Source organism: Podarcis liolepis (genome assembly GCF_965112155.1).
Source record: "Podarcis liolepis genome assembly, chromosome: 13".
NCBI classification, from domain to species: Eukaryota; Metazoa; Chordata; class Lepidosauria; order Squamata; family Lacertidae; genus Podarcis; species Podarcis liolepis.
The window spans coordinates 19,427,715-19,453,288 of record NC_139573.1 but is presented as its reverse complement, the minus strand read 5'-3'; the positions used below and the strand labels follow the sequence as shown (position 1 = coordinate 19,453,288).

The 25,574-nt window shown below is 44.7% G+C and overlaps 2 protein-coding genes across 2 annotated transcripts in view; one reads left to right on the top strand and one right to left on the bottom strand.

The window, feature by feature from the left end:
- PRKCG (protein kinase C gamma) overlaps window positions 1-12,383 on the bottom strand; it is a 50,590-nt gene extending 38,207 nt beyond the window's left edge. Inside the window, exon 1 of the mRNA XM_083471756.1 lies at window positions 11,716-12,383. Coding sequence (XP_083327882.1) covers window positions 11,716-11,882 — 167 coding nt within the window. The 5' untranslated portion in view covers window positions 11,883-12,383. The remainder of the gene's footprint in view (window positions 1-11,715) is intronic.
- Window positions 12,384-12,470: 87 nt separating this feature from the next.
- Window positions 12,471-24,874, top strand: LOC310691763 (complement factor H-related protein 1-like). Its single transcript, XM_083471764.1, has 8 exons — window positions 12,471-13,462; window positions 19,487-19,642; window positions 20,511-20,696; window positions 20,904-21,015; window positions 21,786-21,862; window positions 22,271-22,450; window positions 22,618-22,815; window positions 23,412-24,874. Exons 1-8 carry the CDS (start codon window positions 12,931-12,933, stop codon window positions 23,474-23,476), a joined length of 1,506 nt encoding a protein of 501 aa, XP_083327890.1. The 5' UTR covers window positions 12,471-12,930; the 3' UTR covers window positions 23,477-24,874.
- Window positions 24,875-25,574: the final 700 nt, after the last annotated feature.

Here is a 25,574-nt window from a genome sequence, read left to right as displayed (position 1 = left end):
GGACATGAGGAAGTATGGATAAGCCTTTAGTCTTGTGCCTGTTATGCCCTATAACCAGCTCAATAACCCCACCTGTTAGGGGGTGCTGAGCAAAAGAACATAAGAAAAGGTTGTTTGGATTAGGTCACCAGATGCCTCAGAGAAGCCCACAAGCAGCATTTCTTCCCATCTTCCTCCTTGCTGAGTTCTATAAGGGTTAACACTAAGACTAAGGGCATAAGAAGTCCTCGCTGGATCAAGCCAGTGGCCCACCTAACCCATCATCCTGTTCTCACAGTGGCGAACCAGATGTCTATGGGAAGCCTGCAGGCAGGACGTAAGCAATAGAGCACCCTTCCCTCCTGAAGTTTCCAACAACTGGTGTTCAGACGCATACTACCTCTGACAGAGGAGCTAGAAAAGAGACATTAGAATTAGTAGCCACTGATGAACAGGGAAAGACTGGGTTTATAAAAATATTTTTCTATGACTGCTGGATTATTCTTTGCAGGGGACAGTCTGTGTGTCCATGAGAACATGTGTTTTAATCATTCCAAAACTGCACACAGTTCAGTGCTTGCTCCACATAGACACTTCTGATTTTGCTGGGGCGTGCATAATCTTGGAAAGTGATGCCAAAATAAACAGGCACTGTGTGGTGTGTGGTTCACACCGGCCCCCTGCTCCTCTGCTCTGCATTTAACAGCAGCTTGCTCTGAAGACATTAGCAGGTGATAATGTTTGCCACCAGGCCTTGAAACGCTTTTTACTGTATTTGCTGATGTTTGCAGATCAAAGTGTTGTAAATGGTACAGGAGGAGGTCAGGGGGTTTTCCCACTGATAAATCTGGAAACTGAAGGGGGTTTGGAAATAAAGTTCAAGAGAGGGTTCTGTCTGCATAGAATGGAGAACAGGCAAACATCTGCAGATGCCCACCATAGTAGGTGAATGTCAGCAGAATCTGTAACCATAAACTGTAAGTCCTGTTGATTTAAAAGGAACTTGCTGCCACATAAACGCATACAGACCTAAGGAGAAACAAAAGTTTAATTGTCAATGTCTTTGAAGGTGGGCAAGGTGGCAGGTGGTTAGAAAGAATGACCACATGGTTTGTCCAACCCATGGCCAGGGTAAAGGGGCTTCACTGTACAATTTGTGGATGGGTGTGGGTGGGTGTACACACACACACACAAACACATTTAGTATTTAAAATCCAACAAAGCACGAACTGTTAAACAGATATGTCAGCAATTCTTTTTTTTATATATATATAATTTTTATTAGAGTTTCAAAAAAGAAAAATATCGAATACAGATATTGGCCAAGGGAGCCGGCGTACAGCTTCCGGGTCATGTGGCCAGCATGACAAAGCCGCTTCTGGCGAACCAGAGCAGCGCACGGAAACACCATTTACCTTCCCGCCGGAGTGGTACCTATTTATCTACTTGCACTTTGACGAACTGCTAGGTGGGCAGAAGCAGGGACCGAGCAACAGGAGCTCACCCCGTTGCGGGGATTCGAACCGCTGACCTTCTGATCAGCAAGTCCTAGGCTCTGTGGTTTAACCCACAGTGCCACCTGCGTCCCACTTATTTTATTACATTGTGGCAATTAACACTCATGTTTTTCAACACTTGGGTGCAGCTCTACTAAACAGACAGGGTGGAAGGAAAAGGCATCTAGGTAGCAAAGGGCACGGACTGGAGTGGCAGCTCTAGCAACATCTAGCAATACTCCCCTACCCCACCCTTCGCTCTGCATGCTGCAGTTCAGTAGCACTAGAATCTAGAAGGAGTTGCATTTTGAGGCAGGACTCAATCCCTCCTGGCTCTGGAAAAAGGCCTTCTGTTTTTGCCACTGTGCTCTCAGTGGTAACCTGAAATTGAACTGCAGGCCTTGTTTTAAGGACCAAACCATAGGTTATACAGGAAAGCCATGATGTTTTCCCCAATTTAAATTCCTCGAATTTCGTTTAGAAATCTTCCCCAGCCCTCCCTGGAGATGCTAGGGACTGCACTTGGGGCCTTCTACTTGCAAAGCATTAACATTAACACTCTTTCAAGACCTATCTTTACAGCCTTAAGGACTAGAAACTTGGTTCATTTTACTTGAAAGCTAAGATTCTCAGGATGCTAACTTCTGCACACCATGTCAAAATGCACATGTGGCCCCATGCTTTAGCAGAATCTCAGAACTCACATGGCATGTTCATGGTTGTGGTTTTTTTATGGACCATGCAAGCATGCTTATTAGCGAAATGACCAGTGTGGAGAACATATCATTTGCAATTGTGCTTATGGAACCAGGAGATGGTAGTTATTCTACTTAATCAAGGTGGGGGGACCTGTCTTGTGTCTCTGTCTTTAACTGAGGTTTAGGACACTTCAGACTGTTGATGTTTTCGTGTGGGATTCAATCACATACTGGCAAATTAAAGTAGCATAATCAAAGTTGACTTGGTACTCTTGCAACAAATCCACTTCCTCAAAAACCCACACTTTTTGTGGGTAACAACTGCATTGTGAAGCCTCCCCATATAAAAGATCAGAATGAATTTTCCATGAATAGCTTGTGTTGTCTAACCTCCTTGCAAACAGTGTACATACAAAAAAATCAGGATGAACATCCAATAAACAGGCTGTCTGGAAGTGAGACCTTGTTCTACGGAAATCAGCAAGCAAAGCTTTTCACGACACAGAGCTAAACACCCAGTATCAATTGCCTGGTAACATCTGCAGACCAAACGGCACTTTAAAGCAGGGGAGTAAGTGTTGGTTCAAAAAGGGGCTACCCTACTCCTCAGTCCTGTTTTGCTGGTAGTTATCCAGGTGAAGGTCACAGTCAAGAGCACCTTGCATGAGCTTTGGCCAGCAAACCAGCTGAAATCCCTCCTTTCTGACAAGGAGATGCAGCACGCTCTCATGCATGCAACAGTAACCTCTCATTTTAACTGCTATGGGAATGCATTGGCACTGGGCTGCCCTTGAAAATGACTCGGGAGCTTCAGGTTCTGCAGAATACAGCAAGCCTGCTCGTTAGCCAGCTTGAGTAGGAAAAAGTGTTTTAACTCTGGTGCATGACCCATCTGCACTGGCTTCTAGTTTGCTTCCTTGCCCAGTTCAAGGCAGTGGTCCTGGGTCATGTTGCTCTAAGTATCATGGAATTGTACAGCTGGAAGGGACCACAAGGACCATCAAGTCCAAGCCACTGCAATGCAGGGATCCTTTGTCTAATGTGGAGCTCAAACCCACAAGCCTGAGATTAAGAGTCTCCTGCTCTACCAACTGAGCTATCCCAGCATCTTCTCCCTTATATGCCACTGCACCTGCTCTGTAAGATCAACAGGTGAAATATTTTAGCCTGCTTCAGAAGGACCGTGTTTATGGTGGTAACTTCCATTTAAGACCTTCTTCCCAAGAGAGATTGGGGTGGTTGGCCCCTTTCCCAAATGAGCATTTGACACAGTAGTGGGAACTGTTTGGTTTCTTCAGCCTTTGCCAACATTCTGTTTCACAGCCCAAGCAAATGCACATTTACTCAAAGTAAGTCTCACTGAATACAGCGGAGTCTTACTTTCAACAGACTGCAACTTTGCTTCTTGCCTTATGAGCTGGGAACTGGATTTGTCCCTCTGTTGTTTCTTCTCTGCCTTAAATTCTAGCAGAGTTTAGGGTTGACGGTTTTCATTATTTTTACTTTTCTGCTTTTACTGTGTTTAATGCGTTTTAAATAGATTCTCTGCATGTTTGTGTTATGTCACTTTGAACACCCAATATGGGCTACAAACGTTGACTCACGAGATTTTATAAATAAATAAAGAATGAAATAAATACGAGGGTAAGATCTGGGTGTCTATGTGGCAAGTCCCCAGCAGTCACATCCCCCAAATGGGGATGGAAATGTTTGTATGTCTTTGGAGTTAGTAGTTATTATAAAGACTTCTGTGCCCTCTGCTATGTGAGTCATTAACAGAGATGAGGGGTTTAGCATATTTTGTCTCTGCCTGACACTAACTCCCGAGGCTGTGGGGGTGCTGGTGTCGAAGCTCCAGGTTTTTCCACAAGCTGACACACAGATGCCTTTTCGGCTAACTTCAAACAGAATTTCATACCTCTTCCAACAGCCTTTTCTCCTCATCACATCCTTATCAGTCTTTGGGAAGGATCCTCTTATCCATACAGTGCCATTACTGTATGTGGCACTTTATAGAGTCACACAATCGTAGCAGAACTCCCTGCCCTGTGGAGCTTACAAATCTAGATAGTATGGAGGATAACAGAACAATGGCAATGGTTAACAAGGGAGAAATATTGTGCAGAATCAGGGCCATGTCTGGCATGGCATGACAGGAGATTCAAGAGCAGGGATTATTATCAGGGGTTTTTCCCAAGTCCTAAGATTTTTTTGGCCTGCTGGGCAAAACATATAGGTACCTGCAAGTTTTCCTCCACGGGACAAACTGCCACTTGGGAAGAGATTGTTTTAATTGAGCAAAATAGCACTGAAAGAAAGTGTTACACTCCACTGCCTCTCTGACCTGTTCCGAACTGAAGCTCCTTCCCACCCCAGTATGGTGGCGGGATTTTTGCCCTATGGAGGGGACATGCAGGAACCTGTATCCTTTCCTGGAGGGGCAGGGAAGCAGCCCAGGGGGTTGAATGGGAAAGCAGCTGGAAGGGAAAGGGGTAAGAGGCACATCTCTCCCTTTACTACTTTCTCATATCCATGCAGAAAACAGCTTCAGAGGCAGCCTTTGGTTTAAAGGAGAAAATCTGATAAAAGTTCCTCATAGCCGAGTGTAACATGTAGTTCACCCCTTTGAAGAATAAGGTGGATTCAACAGGGCTCACAGCCCTATAAAAACACCTAAGATCAGGCTGTAAGTACTGTACGTCAGCAGTCTAACTGGTCAAGGGCTTATCCACACTTCCTCTTGTCCTGCTGCTTCTTCCTGGGGAAAACTGTTCTTTAGCACTCAGTCGGAGCAAAAGGCAATTGGGTTTTTCCGAGGATTGGCATTTGTTCCGATTCAGAGCAGGTCTTCCTTGGGAAGGGAGTGGGGCAAGAGGGAAACCCACACGGACTCATGCTTCCTAGCCACGGGACTAGCGGAAGTGTAGACCAGCCCTCAGTGAGATCAGACTCCACTGCCAGCACAGTCACTTCTGGCCATTTGGCCATGATGCAGCCATGTTGACCCGGATGCCTCCCATCTCTTCCACCCACCAGTGAGAGCACAGGACCACCACCACCACCCACCCACCCAACACTCCACATCCCATTACAAGCAGAAGCTGCTGTGTTATCTAAAGAGTAGCCAGCAGAGGCCAGCGTAGTGTCAGGCAGTGGTGAAAGTGTCGTCAGGGCTTAGGAGGGAAAAGCGAGGGTGCCCCTAATGAAATCCACAAGCTCCACCCCTTGGCTCCCCTCAGATTTAGCTACATGATGGACTCCGACCCCCTGCGATACAAGTACTGAGTACTGGACCTAGGAATGGAGAGACATAGGTTCACATCCTTGCTCAGCTGTAAAACTTACTGAGTGAGCTTGAGCCAGTCATCGGCAATCTGCCTAACCTGCTTCACACAGAATTGTTGAGTGGGACAAAAGCGGGAGCCATGTTTACGCCCTGCAGCTGCCTGAAGGAAGAGGTCGCTGCATAAAACGCACACATAACCAGATGGTGTGGCCAATACTGTAACTTCATGAACTTTCTGCTGTCATTTGTACAAGTTCTCCTTAAATGTGACAGACCCTGTCATCGTTCCCTCTAACAATGAACTCAGCTGGTGAGTGCCAACAGAACGCTACCTAGTAAGAAATAGCAAGGTAGCATCAGAACCTCTGGGTGAACGCTAACCTGCAAAAAGTACAAAGAATATATAGAAAAAACAACCTAATGGGCACCCCCCCACCCACCCACCCTCAAAAAGAGCAGCCCAAAGCAGGATTTAGCATGCTCAGTGGCCACAGACTGTCTCTTCTGGGTGGAGAGCATGAAATAGGAATCTTAGAGGAGATCATGGTTGACTGACAGACCCAGTGAACCAGAGCACTTCAACATTTTGTTGCAGGTTCCCATTTGGGATCTGTGACATCATTCTGCTTTCCCCCTACCCATGATGTCTTTTTCGAAAGCAGGGGAGGAGTTTGCTGCTACGCCACAGTGAGCTAAAACAAGTACAAACCTTGGTTAGCCTAGAGAGAGCTAAATTGCAAGCACCCAGGTTCGGGTAACACACTAAGCCAAGCCATAGATTTTCTCAGCATGGCACAGCAGCAAAATCAGGAGTAGGCAACCTAAGGCCCGTGGGCCGGATGCGGCCCAATTGCCTTCTCAATCCGGCCCACAGACAGTACGGGAATCAGCCTGTTTTTATATGAGTAGAATGTGTCCTTTTACTTAAAATGCATCTCTGGGTTATTTGTGGGGCATAGGAATTCGTTCATCCCCCCCCCCCGAAATATAGTCTGGCCCACCATTCCACCCCATTTCATCTTCCCATCACTTTCCTTACTACAAAAAGTCTGAATTGTTTTGAAGTGGGTTTGTTGCAGAAGAGCTCTTTGATCCACTTTTAGTTGTGCAATCCGAATTTTGCCAGTATGCTGCTGAATCCCTCCTGCAAAACAGTGACAGTCTGGTGGGGACCCTGATTTCTTCTTTTGTCCTTCTGTCCTGTTCCCTCCATGCCCATTGATTTCCTACAACATCTTGCCCAGTACAGTGGTACCTCGGGTTACATACGCTTCAGGTTACATACACTTCAGGTTACAGACTCCGCTAACCCAGAAATAGTGCTTCAGGATAAGAACAGAAATTGTGCTCCGGCGGCACAGCAGCAGCGGGAGGCCCCATTAGCTAAAGTGGTGCTTCAGGTTAAGAACAGTTTCAGGTTAAGAACGGACCTCCGGAACGAATTAAGTACTTAACCCGATGTACCACTGTAAACAGTTCTAGAGAACTCAAAAGCTTGCAACAACTCTGTGACAGTTTGGTTGGGCCTAACAAAATTAATACCCTACGGTGGATATCGGAGGGTTTTTTTGTTTTTCTTGTGGACCAGCACCTTTGCTCTTTTACCTGAATTTGTTTGTTTCTGTTCATATAGAGCTATCAAAGTTTTGTAGCAGCTTACAAAGAACAAGAAGACAGGTTCCTACTGCAAGGAGCTTACCATCTAAAATTTGACATGAGGCACCTGTTATGCTTCTTTTGCTTGTTGTTTTTAAAAATCAATAAAATCCACGGCTCTTAACAAATGACCTCGGGGAGTCAAAAGAGAGGGGGAGAGATGTAGGCTAAGAATTTCACGTGCTTGTACTAAGGCTTCAGTTTCAGTAGGGGTCAGGGACTAAGGCAGGGGTGTGGAAGCTGTTGTCCTCCTGATGTCGTTGGACTCCAGCTCCCATTAGCCCTGGCCAGCATGGACAAGGACTAGGACTGGTGGGAGTTGTAGTTCAACATCACATACAAGGACACAGTCCTAGATGAAACCACCACAGAGAAGTGTGGAAAGGCATACAACTGTAACTGAAATAAGAAGCTTACAATGCAAAATATCGTTGCAATATGTATATTTCAGCAAGGCTTGCAAAGAAACATATGGCACAACAGTAATTATTATTGCATCGAAGAATGCTCTAAGCAGTTGACAACAGACAGGCTTCTGGATAAGGTCCTGCTTCGAAGGCCTTCCTCAGATGACAAACCCGCAAAAAGCATTTCGAGGCCCCGGCCGCAGTTTTCACAACCAGAATGTTTATATCTCCAAAGAAGTTGCTTGATTCCAAGAGGATAACACCATTGCTAGGGTGCAAACTTGTAGGCAGCTGCACTACAGAGCCTTCTTCAACGCAATAATAATTGTTGTTGAGCCATATGGTTCTTTGTAAGCTGTGCTGAAATGTATATGCTGCAATTGTGTTGGTATTTTGTCTACCTCAATATAAAGATTGTACCGTGGTACCTCGGGTTATGTACTTAATTTGTTCTGGAGGTCCGTACTTAACCTGAAACTGTTCTTAACCTGAAGCACCACTTTAGCTAATGGGGCCTCCTGCTGCTGCCGCGCCGCCGGAGCACGATTTCTGTTCTCATCCTGAAGCAAAGTTCTTAACCTGAAGCACTATTTCTGGGTTAGCGGAGTTTGTAACCTGAAGTCTATGTAACCTGAAGCGTATGTAACCCGAGGTACCACTGTATATCGTTGCTATAGCTGTGCGCCTTTTGGTACTATTCTGTGGTAGTTGTAGTTCAACAACATCTGGAGGGCCACAGCTTCTGCATCCCTGGACTAAGGGGTTACAGAAAAGGTTGAGGGGAAGGGTTGAGATGGAATTTGAAGGAAGTGAGAGAAGCAGCATCAGACAGGAATTCTGCAAGGCCTAAATACAGCATTGCCTATAGCAGGGTTTCCCAAACTTGGGTTTGCAGCTGTTTTTTGGACTACAACTCCCATCATCCCTAGCTAACAAGAGCAGTGATCAGGGATGATGGGAACTGTAGTTCAAAAACAGCTGCAGACCCAAGTTTGGGGAACTGGTCTATTGTCTGACTGGCAGGGTTTCAGGTGGTCTTTGCCAGCCCTACCCGGGGATGCCAGGGACTGAGCCTGAGATCCATTCCTCACAGAGCATATCCTCTGCCATCGAGTCATGTCCCCTACTGACTGCAGCGTGGGAGAAAGGCTGGAGTCATTTGTGGGAACAGGTGACATTTGGATGACTGAGGTCACATATCCACAGCATCCATTTAAAGCACTCTTATAGCTTTAACAGTCCCAGAGAAGCCTAGATGCTGTAGGTTTTTTAAGGATGCAGGCCTCACAGAGCTGCAGGTTCCAGCACACACTCTCTTTTGGGTGGGGTGGGAAGCCATGACTGTTAAAAGTGCTATAAAAGTCCTTTAAATGGATGGTGTGGCTTCTGCTTGAGGGTGGTAAAGCTGCTGGAGGAGCAATAGTCTTGGAGAGGGGATCTGTATTGGGATCTGAGCGCAGAGTGATAAAGGGGGCAGCTTAACCATGAGAAAGATCTCATCAGCATGATATATTTAACACAAAACACTTTCTTTCCATCCCCCTGTTTTTCACCATTCAGCTGCAGAGGAATATGGCTTGCTCTCCTTGTCTATTCATAGCAATCCAACCTTTCTGCGTACTTGAAAAACAGTTGTTACCTGAGCCTTACAACCGTTGCTTTGCCTCCCACCTGTTGGTTATATTTTTACGGATCCTTCATGTTCTCTGCCCATAATAAGCAGAAAATGTATTATGTGCTGTTTGGTGTGTGCGCGCGTTGTGTGTGTGTGACCACAGAACCATGTGTCAGAACAAATTTCCATCACTTCTGCTGCCTTCAGGAATATGTCTGAGAGAAGTGTGTGTGTGTTTGTGTTTGAGAAAAGGCGCTTCTGGAGGCAGCAAAGAGGAACCCCAAATAAGAAAGGTTGCGGAGGGGGAATCATACATAATTGTGGCACATTGATATTTAGAAATTTAGGGCATCACATTGTAGTTTTGTCTTGCTACACCCACTCTGAGAGCTGAAATTGCCATTTGGTATATAAAGGAGTGTATTAGGCAGCAGGGAGCTATATCCCATACTTAATAACATATGTATCTCTTAAAGATGACAAGAAGCCCATGAGAGTACTGTGATTTCAGCAAGTCCCCTGATGTCCTACTATATAAAACTTAAATGCTCTTCCCCCACTAAATGGGTTTAATGGAGGGATAGTCCACCATTTGAGAATTTACAAACACAGCAACGCTACCACAATTGTGCACCTGTCAGAACTACAGGCTGTAGGAAAACAATCCCAAAATGAGGACAACCAGTATCAAAATACATTGAAACCAAAGGCCAGGGATATCTCTGACCAGCAATATCTCTTCAGAATACCTGAGTGTTCCTAGGCAATGCATGGGCCATGCATTGTTGCATAAACTCAGAACCTATTTCCAAACTTCCAAAATATGGGTCAGGATTATGGATCTTGGAGATGATGACTATTTAAACAGTTATTTCTAGTGTGGGTTTTGACATCCTAAGGATCACATCCTTTAAAAATATATATCCAAGTTTCTAGTCCTGGTTATTATGCGTTGAAACATCTCCTTGCCCTTCCCTCACTTAGAATCATAGAATCATAGAGTTGGAAGAGACCACAAGGGCCATCGAGTCCAACCCCCTGCCAAGCAGGAAACACCATCTGAGCACTCCTGACATATGGTTGTCAAGCCTCTGCTTAAAGACCTCCAAAGAAGGAGACTCCACCACACTCCTTGGCAGCAAATTCCACTGTCGAACAGCTCTTACTGTCAGGAAGTTCTTCCTAATGTTTAGGTGGAATCTTCTTTCTTGTAGTTTGGATCCATTGCTCCGTGTCCGCTTCTCTGGAGCAGCAGAAAACAACCTTTCTCCCTCCTCTATGTGACATCCTTTTATATATTTGAACATGGCTATCATATCACCTCCATCAACATCACTTCTATTCACCTCCATCAACATCATCTTTGCCACAAATAAATCCTACTTATTTCCACAGCTGAATCACAGAAAGTAAGATGAATTATGCAAAACTAGACACATTACGCCAATATACTTAATTTGCATAATATATTTTGATACACTCAATTCGCCCAACACATTCTGATTGCAGAATTAGATTTCCCGGAAGCAGAAATGTGGGCGAAAGAGAGAAGCACAGAATACACACAGGTAGTCATGGGGGCTCTTGGCTGAAACTAAAGGATCTGCAGGGTCAAACTGAATTATATAGGGCCATGGGTTATAGGAGAGATGGAGGGACAGAGGATATGGCAAGATGTAGAGATATATTGGAAAAAACTAACTAGATCAATTGTGACAAAGGCTTGGTATTACATGCAAATACAATAAATATAAATAAGAGGCTGCATGGATGGAAGTATGGATTTATAGATTGAGGAAAATCTCTAGAAACAAAACTCGGGTGGTAAAAGGTGATCAGACCATGTAGATCTATGGGGCTTCAGAGACATATAGAGGAGTAATGGGATTATAGGACAAGGAACATCTGCCAGAAGGAAGACGAGAGAGAGAGAGAGAGAATCACTTTGCTTGTATGAATTCCTCCATTTGAACCTTGGCATCATCTTGGGTGGCAGAGTAAAAGTAGATACCTTAGTTAGAAAAACTTGAAATAAAAGCCAGTAATGGTAGGGGAGGACAGGACCATTGGTCAGCTCAACTTCAGGACCAAGACTGCCCAAATTCTCCAGCAAGAAATTATATGACCTATCCAAATTTTACATAAATTAGCATCACTTTTTTGTTACAGAGACGAGTAAGGACTTACACAGGACACTGCAGCCTTACCCCCTAACCACTAGAATTCCTACTTAGTAACCTCTGAGTTTTAGAGATTTCACCAAGCATGGCCCAAGACTAATCTGCACAACCACAATGAGGACTAGAAAGGTAGCTAAAAAAATAAAAACAGAACAATCAGGTTATCAGGGTGCTGAATTCTGTGCCTGCTACTGTTTCAGCATCTAGACAGAACTACAGAACACAGGAAGCCCTGAATAAGGTAGCCCTTTATGGAGAAGAGTGATAGGACCACAAGGTTATGGAATGTGGGGCGCAGGGTTGCACAAGCAGCAGTAAAAGGGGTGGCAAGATCAAAGGCAAAAGGTCACAGGGGGTCAATGCAAATAGGGTCACATCACAGGGTCAGGTTCTCTCACCAGATAAAGTCGGTGCAATGGCTGCAGAAGGTGGGTTGCTTGAAGAAGCGAGCGGTAAACTTGTGGCTCTTCACCTCGTGGATGACCTTCTGGCGTAGTGCCCCCTTGCGGCAGAAAAGCGGCTTAGTCAAGCATTCAGTCTCTGTTGGGGAGCTCAGCAGCGCCATGGTGCCACCTGGGGGAAGCCCCAGCACCTTAACTGCTAGGGTCTTCAAGAGGGAGGGGCGGAGGGGTAGGAAAGAACCAGAGGGAAGAGGCGATTAAAAGCAGGCAAGAAAGATATGGGAGCTGGAGGGAGCAGATGGATGGATGAGGAACCGGTGGATCGTGCAATGAATGAGAGAAGAGGTGGAAAGTGGAGAACTGATGGAGGACGGAAAAGGACTGGAGGGATGTAGAAGGATGGATGGGGAGAAAAAGGAATGGGGAGGGATGGGAGGTGAAGGAGGGATGGGCAACGAAGAGGTGAATGGAGTAAAAAAGAGAAAGAGAGAACAGAAAGAGAAGAAGATAGTGATAGGGAGAATAGCAAAACTGCTGATGAGAAAAAAGAGAAGAGGCAGAGGTGAAAGCTCCCAGCAACAGCTCCACAGAATGAGAGACAGAGAGAGATGGAGAGAGAGAGAAACAAACAGGTTGTGGATTTGGGCTGTGTCTGTTTCTCACCCAGGAATGGGAGATTTGGACGGGGGAGGCTGAGGCTGAGCAAGGGGGGAGGAGGGGGAGGAGTCTGAGTTTAAAGAGGAATCGCTGGGAAGGCTTTTCTCTCCCCCCACAGAAGCAGCCAGGGATCTCTCCCCTCTAACCCTTTTTCTACATTGTGCTGCCCACTAAGAAAACCCACCAGGTGCCTTGGTATCCACCCCTCTCTCGCCCACACACCAGGCACACGCACACACCCATCGGATTTCTTTCTCCCTCCCTGAAGAAACCAGAATTTCTGAGCAAGAGTAAGGAAAATCTAAAGAGATTGGTGAAAGCAGCTGAGGGGAGAAGCTGAGATACTAAAAGGATCGCCTCCTGAATGGGATTGTGGAAGAATAAAGCGGCGCTCTTAAAGAAGACTCACAACAGGGAGCCAGCTTTTCTGGATTCTCTGGGGGAGCAGAGAAATCCAGAGTGGAGAGAGTTAGGGTGATCCCTTTTTGAGAAGAGTAGGGCTTAGGCAGGTGTGGGATCTGTGGAGGTTTAGGACTCCTGGGTTCCTCTCTCCATATGTTGACAACCCCCCCCCCAGCTGTCTGTTGTCTTGCTTTGGAGTTCAGAGTTCCCTGTGACAAATGTGGAAGGCAGGTTGCCCTTTGGCAGGGTCCCATCCAGGCCTTGTTAATGAATAACTTCGGACACACAGTGGGAGAAATGGACATATATTTCAGAGGGGTGCTCAAATCCCAGTTACTTATAAGGCCGTCCCCTCAGCCTGCAAGACAAAATCCAGGAGCTTCGGCTGCCACCCTGGCACCCATTAATTTTGGTTCCTTTCTCAGAGCACCCTGGAATCTTGTATCTCTGCACCCTTGTCTCATTCTGCATTATCTAGGAGGCGCTCATACCCACTCCCAAAAACTTTCCTCGGACCAGCTAACCACTGCTTCTCTCCCAGAGAACGCAGGAGAGAACCTGTCTCCCCAAAACATAGGTGTAATCAAGAGACGCGGGTTGCATCCTCCTCGCATCATGTCCTCGCTCCTTTTCCTGGCACTGCTGGCGGTTCTCTGGTTCTCACAAGGCTCTGGACAAGTGGGAGGTGAGTCCCCACAGTCGCTTCACCCCTTTTCTGCTTTCAGTCCCTCTACCTGACTTTTCACCCCCCCCCTTCCTCATATTCCTTGTTCAGTCGTCCCTTACAAGCTGCTATATTAGGAAGGTCGGTAGGTGCCATATACAAGGTCAGGCTTGTATATCAATCTAGTCCTCTGTTGTCTGACAGGCAGGAGCTCTCCAGAGTCTGTCCCAGGCAGAAAGGTCTTTCCCATCAGCTCCTAGCTGATCCTTTTAACTGGAGGTGACAGGGATTTAACCTGGGACTTCCAGCACGTTAAGAAGTACGCAATGCCGGGCTGGCTCTACCATTAGGAAGTGTGAAGCAGTCATGATTTGGGGTATCATGAGAGGGAAACAGAATTGTGTAATTAGTTTTTATATTTGGCAAACTGCTTGGGAGACTTTTATTTTTCATTAAGGATTATATAAATTAATAAATAATGATTATTTAAAATAACAACAGCGATTTAAATTATTATTGTGATTTATTCATTTTTCATTTCCTGGGAGAGGCGTGTGAGAGAGATTTTCTGCCTCATGTGCCAAAGCAAGCCTTGGGTACTACTACGTGCCTTCACTTTGGCAGGGCAGGTGTGTTACGTGCCATCTGCCGCTCCTTCTCAGGCAGCAAAATGTCTTGGGCCAGTTCTGCTCCACCTTCCAGCCACTGACAAAACTCAAAGCTCTTGACTTGCTGAGGGAGGGACAAGGGAAGGCAGCATTTGCTACTCTACCTCAGGGAGAAAAATGTCTTGGACCGGCTCTAGAGCTGTGCTCAATCTCTACACATTGTGGAAAAAATGTACAGTGGTACCTCAGGTTAATAACTTAATTTGTTCTGGAGATCCATTCTTAACCTGAAACTGTTCTTAAACTGAGGTACCACTTTAGCTAATGGGGCCTCCCGCTGCCGCCATGCCGCTGGAGCACAATTTCTGTTCTCATCCTGAAGCAAAGTTCTTAACCTGAGGTACTATTTCTGGGTTAGCAGAGTCTGTAACCTGGAGCATATGTAACCCGAGGTACCATTGTATTTGCGTTCTGCCCATTTGCAACTCGAGCTACCATCTTATATAAATCCAGGCTGCTGGCCACAAGCAGGCCAAACAGAGCAACAATTTTTGTTAGGCCCATCAGTGAAATGACATATCCTGGCATCAGCTGCAATGTTGCAGGGGGTCCTGGAGTATTCTGGGGCTCCGACTGCAGTGCTCAGCCACTTGGAGCAGAAAACCCCCAGCTGTACCAGCTGTGTGCCTCAAAGAGGACACAGGAGAAAATAATATACTCTCCCCTGCCCCCAAAGATGAGTAGGTTGGAAGGGCCATAAGCTCAGTGGTAGAGCAGCTGCTTTGCAGGAAGACAGTCCCAGGTTAAATTTCTGCATCTCTGGGTAAGGCTAGGAGAGAAAGCAGTCTGAAATCCTGGAGACTTGCTACCAGTCAGTGCAGACAGTGTTGAACTAGATGAACCATGGTCTGACTTGGTATAAGACAGCTTCCCATGAACACTTTATTATCTGTTCATTTTCTCTCACCCCTTTGTACTTTTCCCTAAAGCATTTCTCACTATAAAGGCTCAGGGTGCCAGATTTTTCTGATCTCGTTCTGTGTTTGGAGAGGATCATAGGATACAAGCAGCCCAAAGTATAAAGCACCACTTTGTGGGAAAACTGTAGAGCCACAGAGTTGTAGAATTTATATATCCTCAACTATCCGTTGGCTTTTGACACATACTTTAAGACGCCAGGGCTTCTCAGACCTGTCCTGTGTCCAAATAGTTTTCCATTTACCTAACATGCTCTACCCTCATAAAGACACTTGCGTATATTTAGATTTCTAGGCTCTCCAGTCTTAAACCTGAGGATGTATAACCAGAATCCCTTCCCTCGCAGTCACTTTCAACACATTTTATAGAAAGAAAATTGAAGCAAAAGCCAAGCCTACAAAGAGAGAGACTGGAATTGGGCTGAGCTACGATAGGAATCTAGTTAGCTTACTCTGAGCCCCTTACTCATAAGAACTTAAAAAGAACCGGCTGAATCAGGCCAGTGGCCCATTTAGTTCAGCATCCTGTTCTCACAGTGGCCAACCAGATACCTTATTCTCTGCCTACTGTGTAAGATTGCCAGGTAGGGCTTCTTTCTTTCTGCTGTTTTCCTAACTTCCATTCACTTTTCTTCTCCCTATTCCCACACATATATTCTCTCTCTCTCTCCATCCTGTGTACAGTTTCTAAAATGGGAAGTATCAAGGTTTTATGCCTAATTTTATCTCTGTCTATTATTAAATCAATGTATCTATCCATCTACTCATGGTGCAAATTGCCAAAAAAAAAAAATTAAAATGCACACAGTTGTTACTAATGTGTTGCCGAGGATTAATGGGTTTGAGAACGATCCAGACATCTTTCTTTTAAGCTCACGCTTCTATTTCAAGGATATCACGTTTCCCCTGCAATTAAAACCATATATATATATATATATCTCCTACCAATCCCAGAAAATAGGTTTCCTGCCCCTCCCCCACAAGTTAGTTCTTGAATTTAGAGTGCTATGTGAAGTAACTCCAGAATGGATGTAGCACTATTGCAATTTAGCTGTGGGCTTATACAAAGCAAGCAAGGCAACTGAGGCTCGCTTTGCAGATCATCAGGGTAAGCACATTGACTGCTACATAGCTAGGTTCTTACCTGCACAAATAAACCATCCTCATGACGGACTGCATAAGTCATGTTATTAAATGTAAGCTGTTTAATAATAGTATCTTTTTATATATTTGATTGAATATTCAATATACTGTGCATTTTATTTTAATTTTGTTAGCTTACAGGACCATTAAAATTTGTACCTCGGTGCAATATAATTTGGGAACTGAGTTTACAAGCTGATGTTAGAGCTACAACATCCAATCTAATTCTTGTACTTTTCCTTGTACTTTCCCTTTGTCCCTTTGCCTCCTGTTTTGTGTAACACTTTGCCTGTTGCAGAGCTCTGGAGAATGTAAAAGCTTGCTATTATTTTTTAATTTGGTTGGTCCTAATAAAAGTGGATCTTTGGGGTGTGTGTTTTTTCCAAAATCCAGCTTTTGGAGGTTTTTTTCATTTCTGGGTCAGCTATAATTAGGCGTGTTACCTTTGGATATATTGCTACTCACATGGCACCTTCGAGTGTTGCAGTCTAAACATTAAAATAATATTTTTAAATAGAAAAAACACGTATAAACAGGTAGACAGCATTTCTTGTACGTATAAGGCAGCTTTTCAAGCCAAGTATATATTTCTCCACCTGGTGGCCATTGCCAGCATCACAACTTTTCTCATTCAAGTTTGGAAAGGAAGGAAATGTTCATTTTGCTTAAGATACAAAGCTCTAAATATCCCTCTTTTTAACCCTCATGCCCTTCCCTACAGAATATATTTAAGCCAAAGTCTCAAGATCTCTTCAAATGAGTGTTACTTCCCATTAACACCCTACCAACTGCTGTCATGCTCACAATTAGTTTTGCAGGAATTAGCAGGTGATAATGTTTATTATCTCCATAGCGTGGAAAGTTCCACTGGCTGATTTCACTGGCACATGCAAAAGGGCTGTTAAAACTATGGGAACAGCATGCCAAAGAAGTTTCTTTCTGGTCCATTTGTAACCCTTCCCGTAATCAGGATCAGTGATTTCGACATTCGCATATGTAGAATTTCAGCCCCACATTTGAGACTGCAAGTACACAGTCAAGGCTCATGTCTATTTTTTAAAAAATACGGTAGCCTAGCAGACAGGAAACACAACTCTGGGACTTTTGTTCAGGCCACCAGTGATTCTGTCATCTGTAAGAGAACCAGGGTAACTGATGAACCCAACTTGCTTTGGAAAGCGAATGATGTGATAATGAGAGTTTTAGAGGGAGTACAACCCTGACTGGAACATGTCGTCTACCTTGGACTGGGAAACTACAGCCGGTGGAACTACAGCCCATTAGAGTGAATGGGGCACTGCCCAACCAGTTGCCTTTGGCCAGCCCCCATGTGTCTGCCTTCCAAGGGGGTGGCACCGGCTGCCAGCCTCCTCCCTCCTGCTGCTGCGAATCATTAGGAAAGGAACTGAAAGTGCCAATATTATAAACTGGTTACACAAATCCATGGGGCAATCCTATTTGGAATGCTGTGTACAGTTCTGGTTGCCTTACCTCAAAAAGGATATTGTAGAGTTGGAAGAGGTTAAGAAAAGCACAATCAAAATAATCAAGGGATGGAACAACTACAGTGGTACCTCTGGTTAAGTACTTAATTCGTTCCGGAGGTCCGTTCTCAACCTGAAACTGTTCTTAACCTGAAGCACCACTTTAGCTAATGGGGCCTCCCGCTGCCGCCGCGCCACCGGAACACGATTTCTGTTCTCATCCTGAAGCAAATTTCTTAACCCGAGGTAATATTTCTGGGTTAGCGGAGTCTGTAACCTGAAGCATATGTAACCTGCAGCGTATGTAACCCGAGGTACCACTGTACTCCCCAATGCAGGAAGGTTGCAGCATTTGGGGCTTTTCAGTTTAGAGAAGAGGAGAGTAAAAGGCTAGAAGTTTATGAAATTACACATAGCATGGAGAACATGGATAGAGAAGGGGGGGAAATCCTTCTGCCATATCACTAGAACTCATGGACATCCAATGAAACTGAATTTTGGAGGATTCAGGACAGACAAAAGAACGTACTTCCTCACACAGTACAGACATAGTAAAACTACAGAATTTGCCGCCACATGAGGCAGTGATAGCCGCCATCTTGGATGGCTTTAAAAGAGGATTAGACAAGTCCGCTGAGGTAGAGGCTTTCAATGGCTACAAGCCACAAAGTCCACACTCTGCCTCCCCAGTCAGAGGCAGTATGCTTCTGAATACCAGTTGGTGGCAACCACAGGAGGGAGAGGGCCCTTGTTCTCAGGCTTCCCAAAGGCATCTGGGAGCCTGTGTCTCTCACTTCTCTCCCACCTCAGTGGATATTCCCTGCTGTCAGCCTTTCTCTTCACTGAGCAGCCCCCAAATATCTTTCCCCAAATCTCCAGATGTTATTCTGTTTTTATGTGCTCATCGTGATTCATTCTGGTTGGAGCCGGTGGGGTTAGCACAACACGCTGGGGTTTTTTGGGGGTGGGGGTTATGTTCTATTGTACATCACTTAAATACTGGTTTAATAATAAGCAGTTTTTAAACGGTTTTGAATTTTTAAAAATAATAAAAACAAAAGATTTGGCTTTTTTTTTATAAAAAAAAAAAGCTAGGTTCATATTCTAACAGGTAACCCAATTGTTGTTGATGGCTGTCAACAGATTCTACAGATAATAATTCTTATTCTGTTACAATTCGGTTGGGGGGGGTGAAGGTTCTGCATGGTTTTTTGAGTTCAGATTTAGGTTCAGTCTGACATCCTGCTTGTACACAAACCTAAACAAACAAGCACACGGCAGGAGTCAGAGACATTGCGAGAGTAATGAGGCACAGCTTAAAAATTAGGTTCAGCTGAGGGACATTTGAGAAGCTCGCTAGGAGGAAATGAGCCACGATGCCGAAATTATCTCATTCACCCCAGGGAAAAGCAGGACCAGGCCTACCATGAGGCAGCCCACTCTGATGGGAGATTTCAAAACAACGTTAAAGGACGGCCAACTGCCAATTATTTAGTTTACTGTGATATTTTGTATCGCCTCAAGAGGAGGAGACACTATTTAAATTTTTTGTTTGAGGCAACAAAGCATCTTGGAGCTTCTTGTTAGGGCATAGCTGTCAACTTTTATCTTGTGAGGAATCCTATTCGGAATAAGGGAATTTCCCCTAAAAAGGGGGAAATGTTGACAGCTATGTGTTAGGGAAGGGAAGGAAGGTATTTATTTACCTTCGACTCCCCCATTACAGACACACAGACGTAGTTCTTAAATACGATTGTATATCATCACTCGCCTCTTTCCCCGGTCTCATTCCCTCATATCTGTGTAACCACTTATCTTTTCTTCTATTTGCAGTCAGGAATCTGACCGACCCCAAATGTCCACTGCGGAAGAAGAATTTTACAATGCTGACAGGGCAGACGTGCCAGAAGAACTGTGAGCGCCGCAGGTGCTCTAAAAGCAGGAAGTGTGAATGTGACGGGGAATGTGGAATGAGCTGCATTTCTACAGGTAGAAACTTGACCACCTAGTCCACACACAGGAATATTCACAGAAAATCCAGGCATTTACATGCTTCCCAGGCCTTCCTACCTAACTCTGCCCTAGCCACTTTATAGGGATTTCAGAAGTGCTCCGTTACCAGAAAAAAAATCCTTTAAACCAGTTTCGAGAACTTGAAACTTCTGATTCCCAAATTCCAAACTTCAGCCGTAGGTTCTTCTGGAATGGGGGATGAAGACTGTAAGATTTGTAGTTTTATGTCAGTTTCAAGATATGTATGTGTTTGTTTATATACTGAAAGTTGCTTTGAGTTACTTTGGTTAAAAAAAAAATCAATAAATAATCAATAATTGTTCCCAGATGCTTTTCTCCTCCCTGCACATCTCCAATCACATTCCACTTGCAATGATCCCAAGATGCTAGGTCATAGCCTCTCATTTTTCCTTATGAAACAGGTTTCATTCCTCTTCTGGCTCCCATAACTCCAAAACACCACCTAGCCCACATTCACCATCCCATTAGGTGCGAAGAAATGTTTTCTAGTATTCCCAGCCCTGCTCTAGCATCTAGCCTTCCATTTATTCCTTTTCCAGAGGAGTCCTGGCCTCCAGATTCCTTAACCCCTCCTTTGCCCCATTTAAGAAAATTCAATATTCCTGATTGCCAGTTCCCTGTTGCTTCAACCTACTACACCCCAAAAGATCAGAACTCCTGGTTTTCATCTCTTTCTGTCCAATAGACCTTCTGTTTCCTCACAAGAACCCAGCAGTTCTTCTTCCAACATGGCTCACTAGACCCTGAGAATCCAGGCTCAACTCTTTCCCACAAAATTCAGGGTTCTCATCAGCCGCCATCTTTCTTTCTGTATTCTTCCAAGGCTTGAGGTGTGCATGGCCTGTGACAATTGACAATGCTGAGACACAGCTGGTCCAGGAATCCACTATGTTTGGGGACTTAATGGAGGTGACATGCAAGCCTGGATTTCTAATGGCTGATGGGCTGGAAGTGGCAATAAGTCGCTGCCAAGGAGACGCGAAGTGGAGCTTCACTTTACCCTGTGAAGGTAATCAACGATTTCCTACCATTGTCATCAATAATTACCAGGAGGGACCAAGCTCGCAAGCACCTCTTATTCAATCTAGAACAGCCACTGCTAACCCTCCACCACTACAGTGCCTCCACCAGGTGACAAACAAAATCCAACAATTGGTCTAATACAGGATACAGACTTACCAAGCATTTTCCCCTCCCCCTTCCTCTTCTTTATCAGATGCTCTTAACCCACCATCCCACTGCAAATCTCCACCAGAGATCGAAAATGGATCCCATGAAGGGGGCCCTTACAACACAGGAAGGGAAGTGCACTACTGGTGTGACTATGGGTAAGTCAGTTGTTCAGGTTGTGAGCCTGAGGGCAGGGACTGTCTTAGAACTGATTTGTTCTAAGTGGCTCAGAGAGTCTTTCTGGGCTAAAGAGTGTATTAGAAATGATGTAAATAAAACTATCCTCAACTCCATCACTTACTCCAACATGCTGATCAGCATACACATCCCATTTAATTTAATTTAATTTAATTTAATATTTGTGGCACTTAGGGCTTGCCGATCGGAAGGTCGGCGGTTTGAACCCCCACGACGGGATGAGCTGCCATTGCTCGGTCCCAGCTCCTGCCAACCTAGCAGTTCGAAAGCACATCAAAGTGCAAGTAGATAAATAGGCACCGCTCCAGGGGGAAGGTAAACGGCATTTCCGTGCACTGCTCTGGTTTCGCCAGAAGCAGCTTAGTCATGCTGGCCACATGACCCAGAAAAACTGTATGTGGACAAACGTCGGCTCCCTCGGCAAGATGAGCACCGCAACCCCAGAGTCGTTTGTGACTGGACTTAACTGTCAGGGGTCCTTTACCTTTATCATACCATTCTCGTGCAAAAACACCACTGAGAGTGTCTGAACATATATAATATATATGTTACAATTTCATAAAATGAGGTAGAACATTTACCCAAAAAGTCAGTCAGCTGTTTTTAAAAAGCATAAAAACATGGTCTGCCTCAAAATATAAATCTAATAAATACTATCTCATATCTGCCCTCAAGTGGAAAGCTACTGAATACTTCCTTCTGGTTTCTTCTTCTTCCTCCTACCTCACAGCTATCGCCTAGAGGGACGCAGCTCTCTTTTATGCCAAGAGAATGAGGAATGGTCACATGCAGCCCCAACCTGCCACCGTAAGTAGTCAAGATTATTGGGGTGGGGGACCGAGCTTCTTTCTGGCCACTTGATTAGTATTCAGTAGTATTCTATTCCTTGGTAACACAGGTCCACACATTTTACCACATATACCTCAAATAAACCAGAAGAAACTCCACCTGGAAGTACGTTATAAGTTCTGAGTCAAAGGCCAAGCAACTTCTGCCTTTACCAACCAATAGGCTGATATATCCATCCATTCACATGCTGACCTACCCAATAAAGCATCCATCATCCTTCTATAGATCACTCCATATTTATTTCTCTGTTCATAAATCCAAATAAACACCCATCCATGAGTTCTCTATCTGTACATCTGTACATCCTTTCCATCCATTTATGCACACACACACATACTTAGAATACTTTTCTTTTTCTCTCCCTAGCTGTGACCTGTTCCCGACCCCCCAATATTGCTGAAGCAACCCTGGTTGCTGTGCATCAGTCTGAATACCCCGTGGGAACTGTCATCTATTACTTGTGTAACAAGGACTTCCTCTTAGATGGCTCTAACCGAGTGGTTTGCCTGGAGAATGGAAACTGGTCCCAACTACCCTACTGCAGAGGTACTTTCCTCCTAATCCCCACTGCTTTTTACATACTGACAATTACTTTACCAACCCATCCATTAGATTCCATACCAGCATCCCCATTGTCTTTGCTGTTCCAGATGGTGAAAAGCCAATGGGTCTGTCAACCGTACTTAACAGGCTTTGTTTCTTACCCTTACCAGCCCGCTGTCCCATCACTGCCAAGAGGAGCCGGATGATCTACCAAGGGCGTAAGCTCTGGGTCTATGAGATCCCTGATGGTCTGGTTCATCATGGAGAAATTGTCACATTTTTCTGCCGTAGTGAGAACAAGACCTGCAGTTTTACGGCCGACAGCCAGTGTTTCGATGGTGTGTTGAAGATGCCCGACTGCTACGATGGTGAGACAGAAAACAACCCTGCACAAAACAACATTGGGTGTTAAGTTTTGGTAGACTGGGGGCAGGAGACTGGAACTGTTACGAATATTATTGCTTTACGCTCTTGGGAGACAGGTCTCCACAAGCTAGTCTCTCTTGCAATATATCTCAGAACATTGAGCTCATGACTGGTGCGGTATGTGCCATATTCCAGGCACTGTCCTCGATTTGGGGCTCCACTTCCAGATTTCATTGTGGAGAAGTTCAGTTCCTCATTAAAACGAACTTGAAGTCTGACAAGTATATAAAAAAATTCATCCCTCTAACACCAAAATTGTGCAATCAGCACGCAAAGGAACCGAAGTACACTTGAGTAATTAACCGCAATTATAGAACCGTTCGTTTCTGATCAAAGAGCTTGAGATGGGATTGGGAAATGCATAGCATAAAATCTTAGTATTCCTATTTTAGATATTCTGCTAGCTTCACAGAGGATTTGCACCACCCCCTGTTTGAGGGATGGGGGACACCATACATAGTCAAGAGGGTCCATTTTCATTAAATTCCAACCCTCATTGCAAACAGCTTTGCTGATTCCCTTCTCTTTCTTCTTACAGAGCCTACCTATCTGCAATACCACCTGTTCCCCAAAAGAGTTGTATCTGAAATACCTGCTTGTTGAGCACACCTTCAACCCATACATTCCCCAATGAGACGCTTCCTTCTCTTCTTGTTCTGGCTCAGCAGGCCTCTTGGAAGTGCAGAAAAGACAGATGGAAAAGAGGCAATCAACACAAGCAAATAGGAAACCAGCCACATTTGAAACAGAGATCGGGCCTGGGAATTTAAGTATCCTTATGGCCAACAGCTAGCTATTTTATTGTACTCTATTTATTTTCTATCTTTGTTGCTCCCCAGATGAGCAAGAGATCCCTTTCAGGTCATAAAAACATGCAAGTCAATTTCCTATGTACCCCTTGTTTTTCTCCATTCATCAAGCTGTATGGCTGGATTGACAAATCAGTGCCAACATGATACCACTGGAGGTCTTTTTAAACATGAAGGCAGTTTCATGCAGTATTTTTTATATAGGGTGTCAAGCATTCAGTACACTTCACATAAATTAATTGCAGTGATCCTACCAATAGCCCTGGAAGGTGAGATTTGAATTATCCATTATATACGAGGGGAGGGCTGAGTCTGAGTAAACAGTGAATGGCTAAGGTTACCCAGAGAGCATATGTGGCTCAAGGAAGTTAATTTGTACCAAGGACTTCTGATCTTATACAGTGGTACCTCGAGTTACATACGCTTCAGGTTACATACACTTCAAGTTACAGACTCCACTAATCCAGAAATAGTACCTCGGGTTAAGAACTTTGCTTCAGGATGAGAACAGAAATCGTGCTCCGGCGGCGCGGCAGCAGCAGGCGGCCCCATTAGCTAAAGTGGTGCTTCAGGTTAAGAACAGTTTCAGGTTAAGAACAGACCTCTAGAATGAATTAAGTACTTAACCCGTGATACCACTGTATTGCAGTTCATATCTTACGAATTATGCTACACCAGCTTTCTGTATGCTTAGAAAATATCCCTCCACCACAAAAGCGATTATATTCAAGTAAATTAAAAAGGGGGAAGGAAAAGAGTTTAAAGTTGCAATCTTATGCATTCTTACTTGGAGTAAACATAAATTAACTTGATGAGGGAGGCTTGCAATGCAGTCCTACACATCTCATCAGAAGTATGTCCCATTGAGCTGAACGGAACTTACTCCCAGGGAAGCTGATGTAGAACTGCAGCCTTCTTTCTTACAACTCATCCACAGAATTGAGCTGTGCAACAGGCAAAAAACCCTGAACATAGATTGGTGGTGCTACAGGAAGCAAGCTGAAGCCAATCATAACAATGGGCAAGTGCAACATTCATCCCAGGTCCCGAGGCCTTGTGACATGGGGCTATGTATGAAGAGAATGGAAACATAAGGCAACTGAAAAACAAGCCTGGAATGAGGTTTACAGCTGATGCTACTGAATACTCGTGTAAATTGATTTGTACATAATAAACTGCACTTGTTATACAACAGTGTGAACTTGTGCTCACCATGCAACAGAGAGAAGCAAAACAGACCTCTGAGGTGCGCTGGTCGTGGTGCTGCAGACGGTTTTAGAGTTGCCACTCTTTCTAGCAGGGCTTTTCCACAGATGAAATTAGGGACATCCCCATCACTTGGGTGGGTGGCACTGAAACTCCTTAATGTAAGCAAACCTTGGCTCCCATCCAAAGTGGCTGTACGTCATGTTTTGATAACCTGGGGTGTCATTAAATGGGACGCAGGTGAATGTCATGACCTGAGACCCACTGGGATCAACACAGCAGGAAGGCATTTCTGATCATACATTGCTTTCCCAGCACTGATATGTCTGCTCTAAGTCAGTTTCTAATTACAATAGCTTACAGTCTGCTATCAGCAGGTAGAAGAGCTTGTGCCGATTCGTAATGCACGGAATCCACAACAAATTCAGATTTTACCATTCTAACAGGACTACAAATGTAGCCCATACCGCACTAACTAGGGCAAGGCCTACAAGTAGCACTGTCTTGAGGGCCCCCTGAACTGAGGGCTCTGGCTGCATCTACATACCCTCCAACATTTCTCCAGTGAAAACAGGGATGTCCAGTTCCATAATTTTACTATTTATACCCCCCACACACACACACACACATCTTCCTGCATTGCCCCAGCCATAGCTTCCAACATATATAAAAATATAACAAAACAT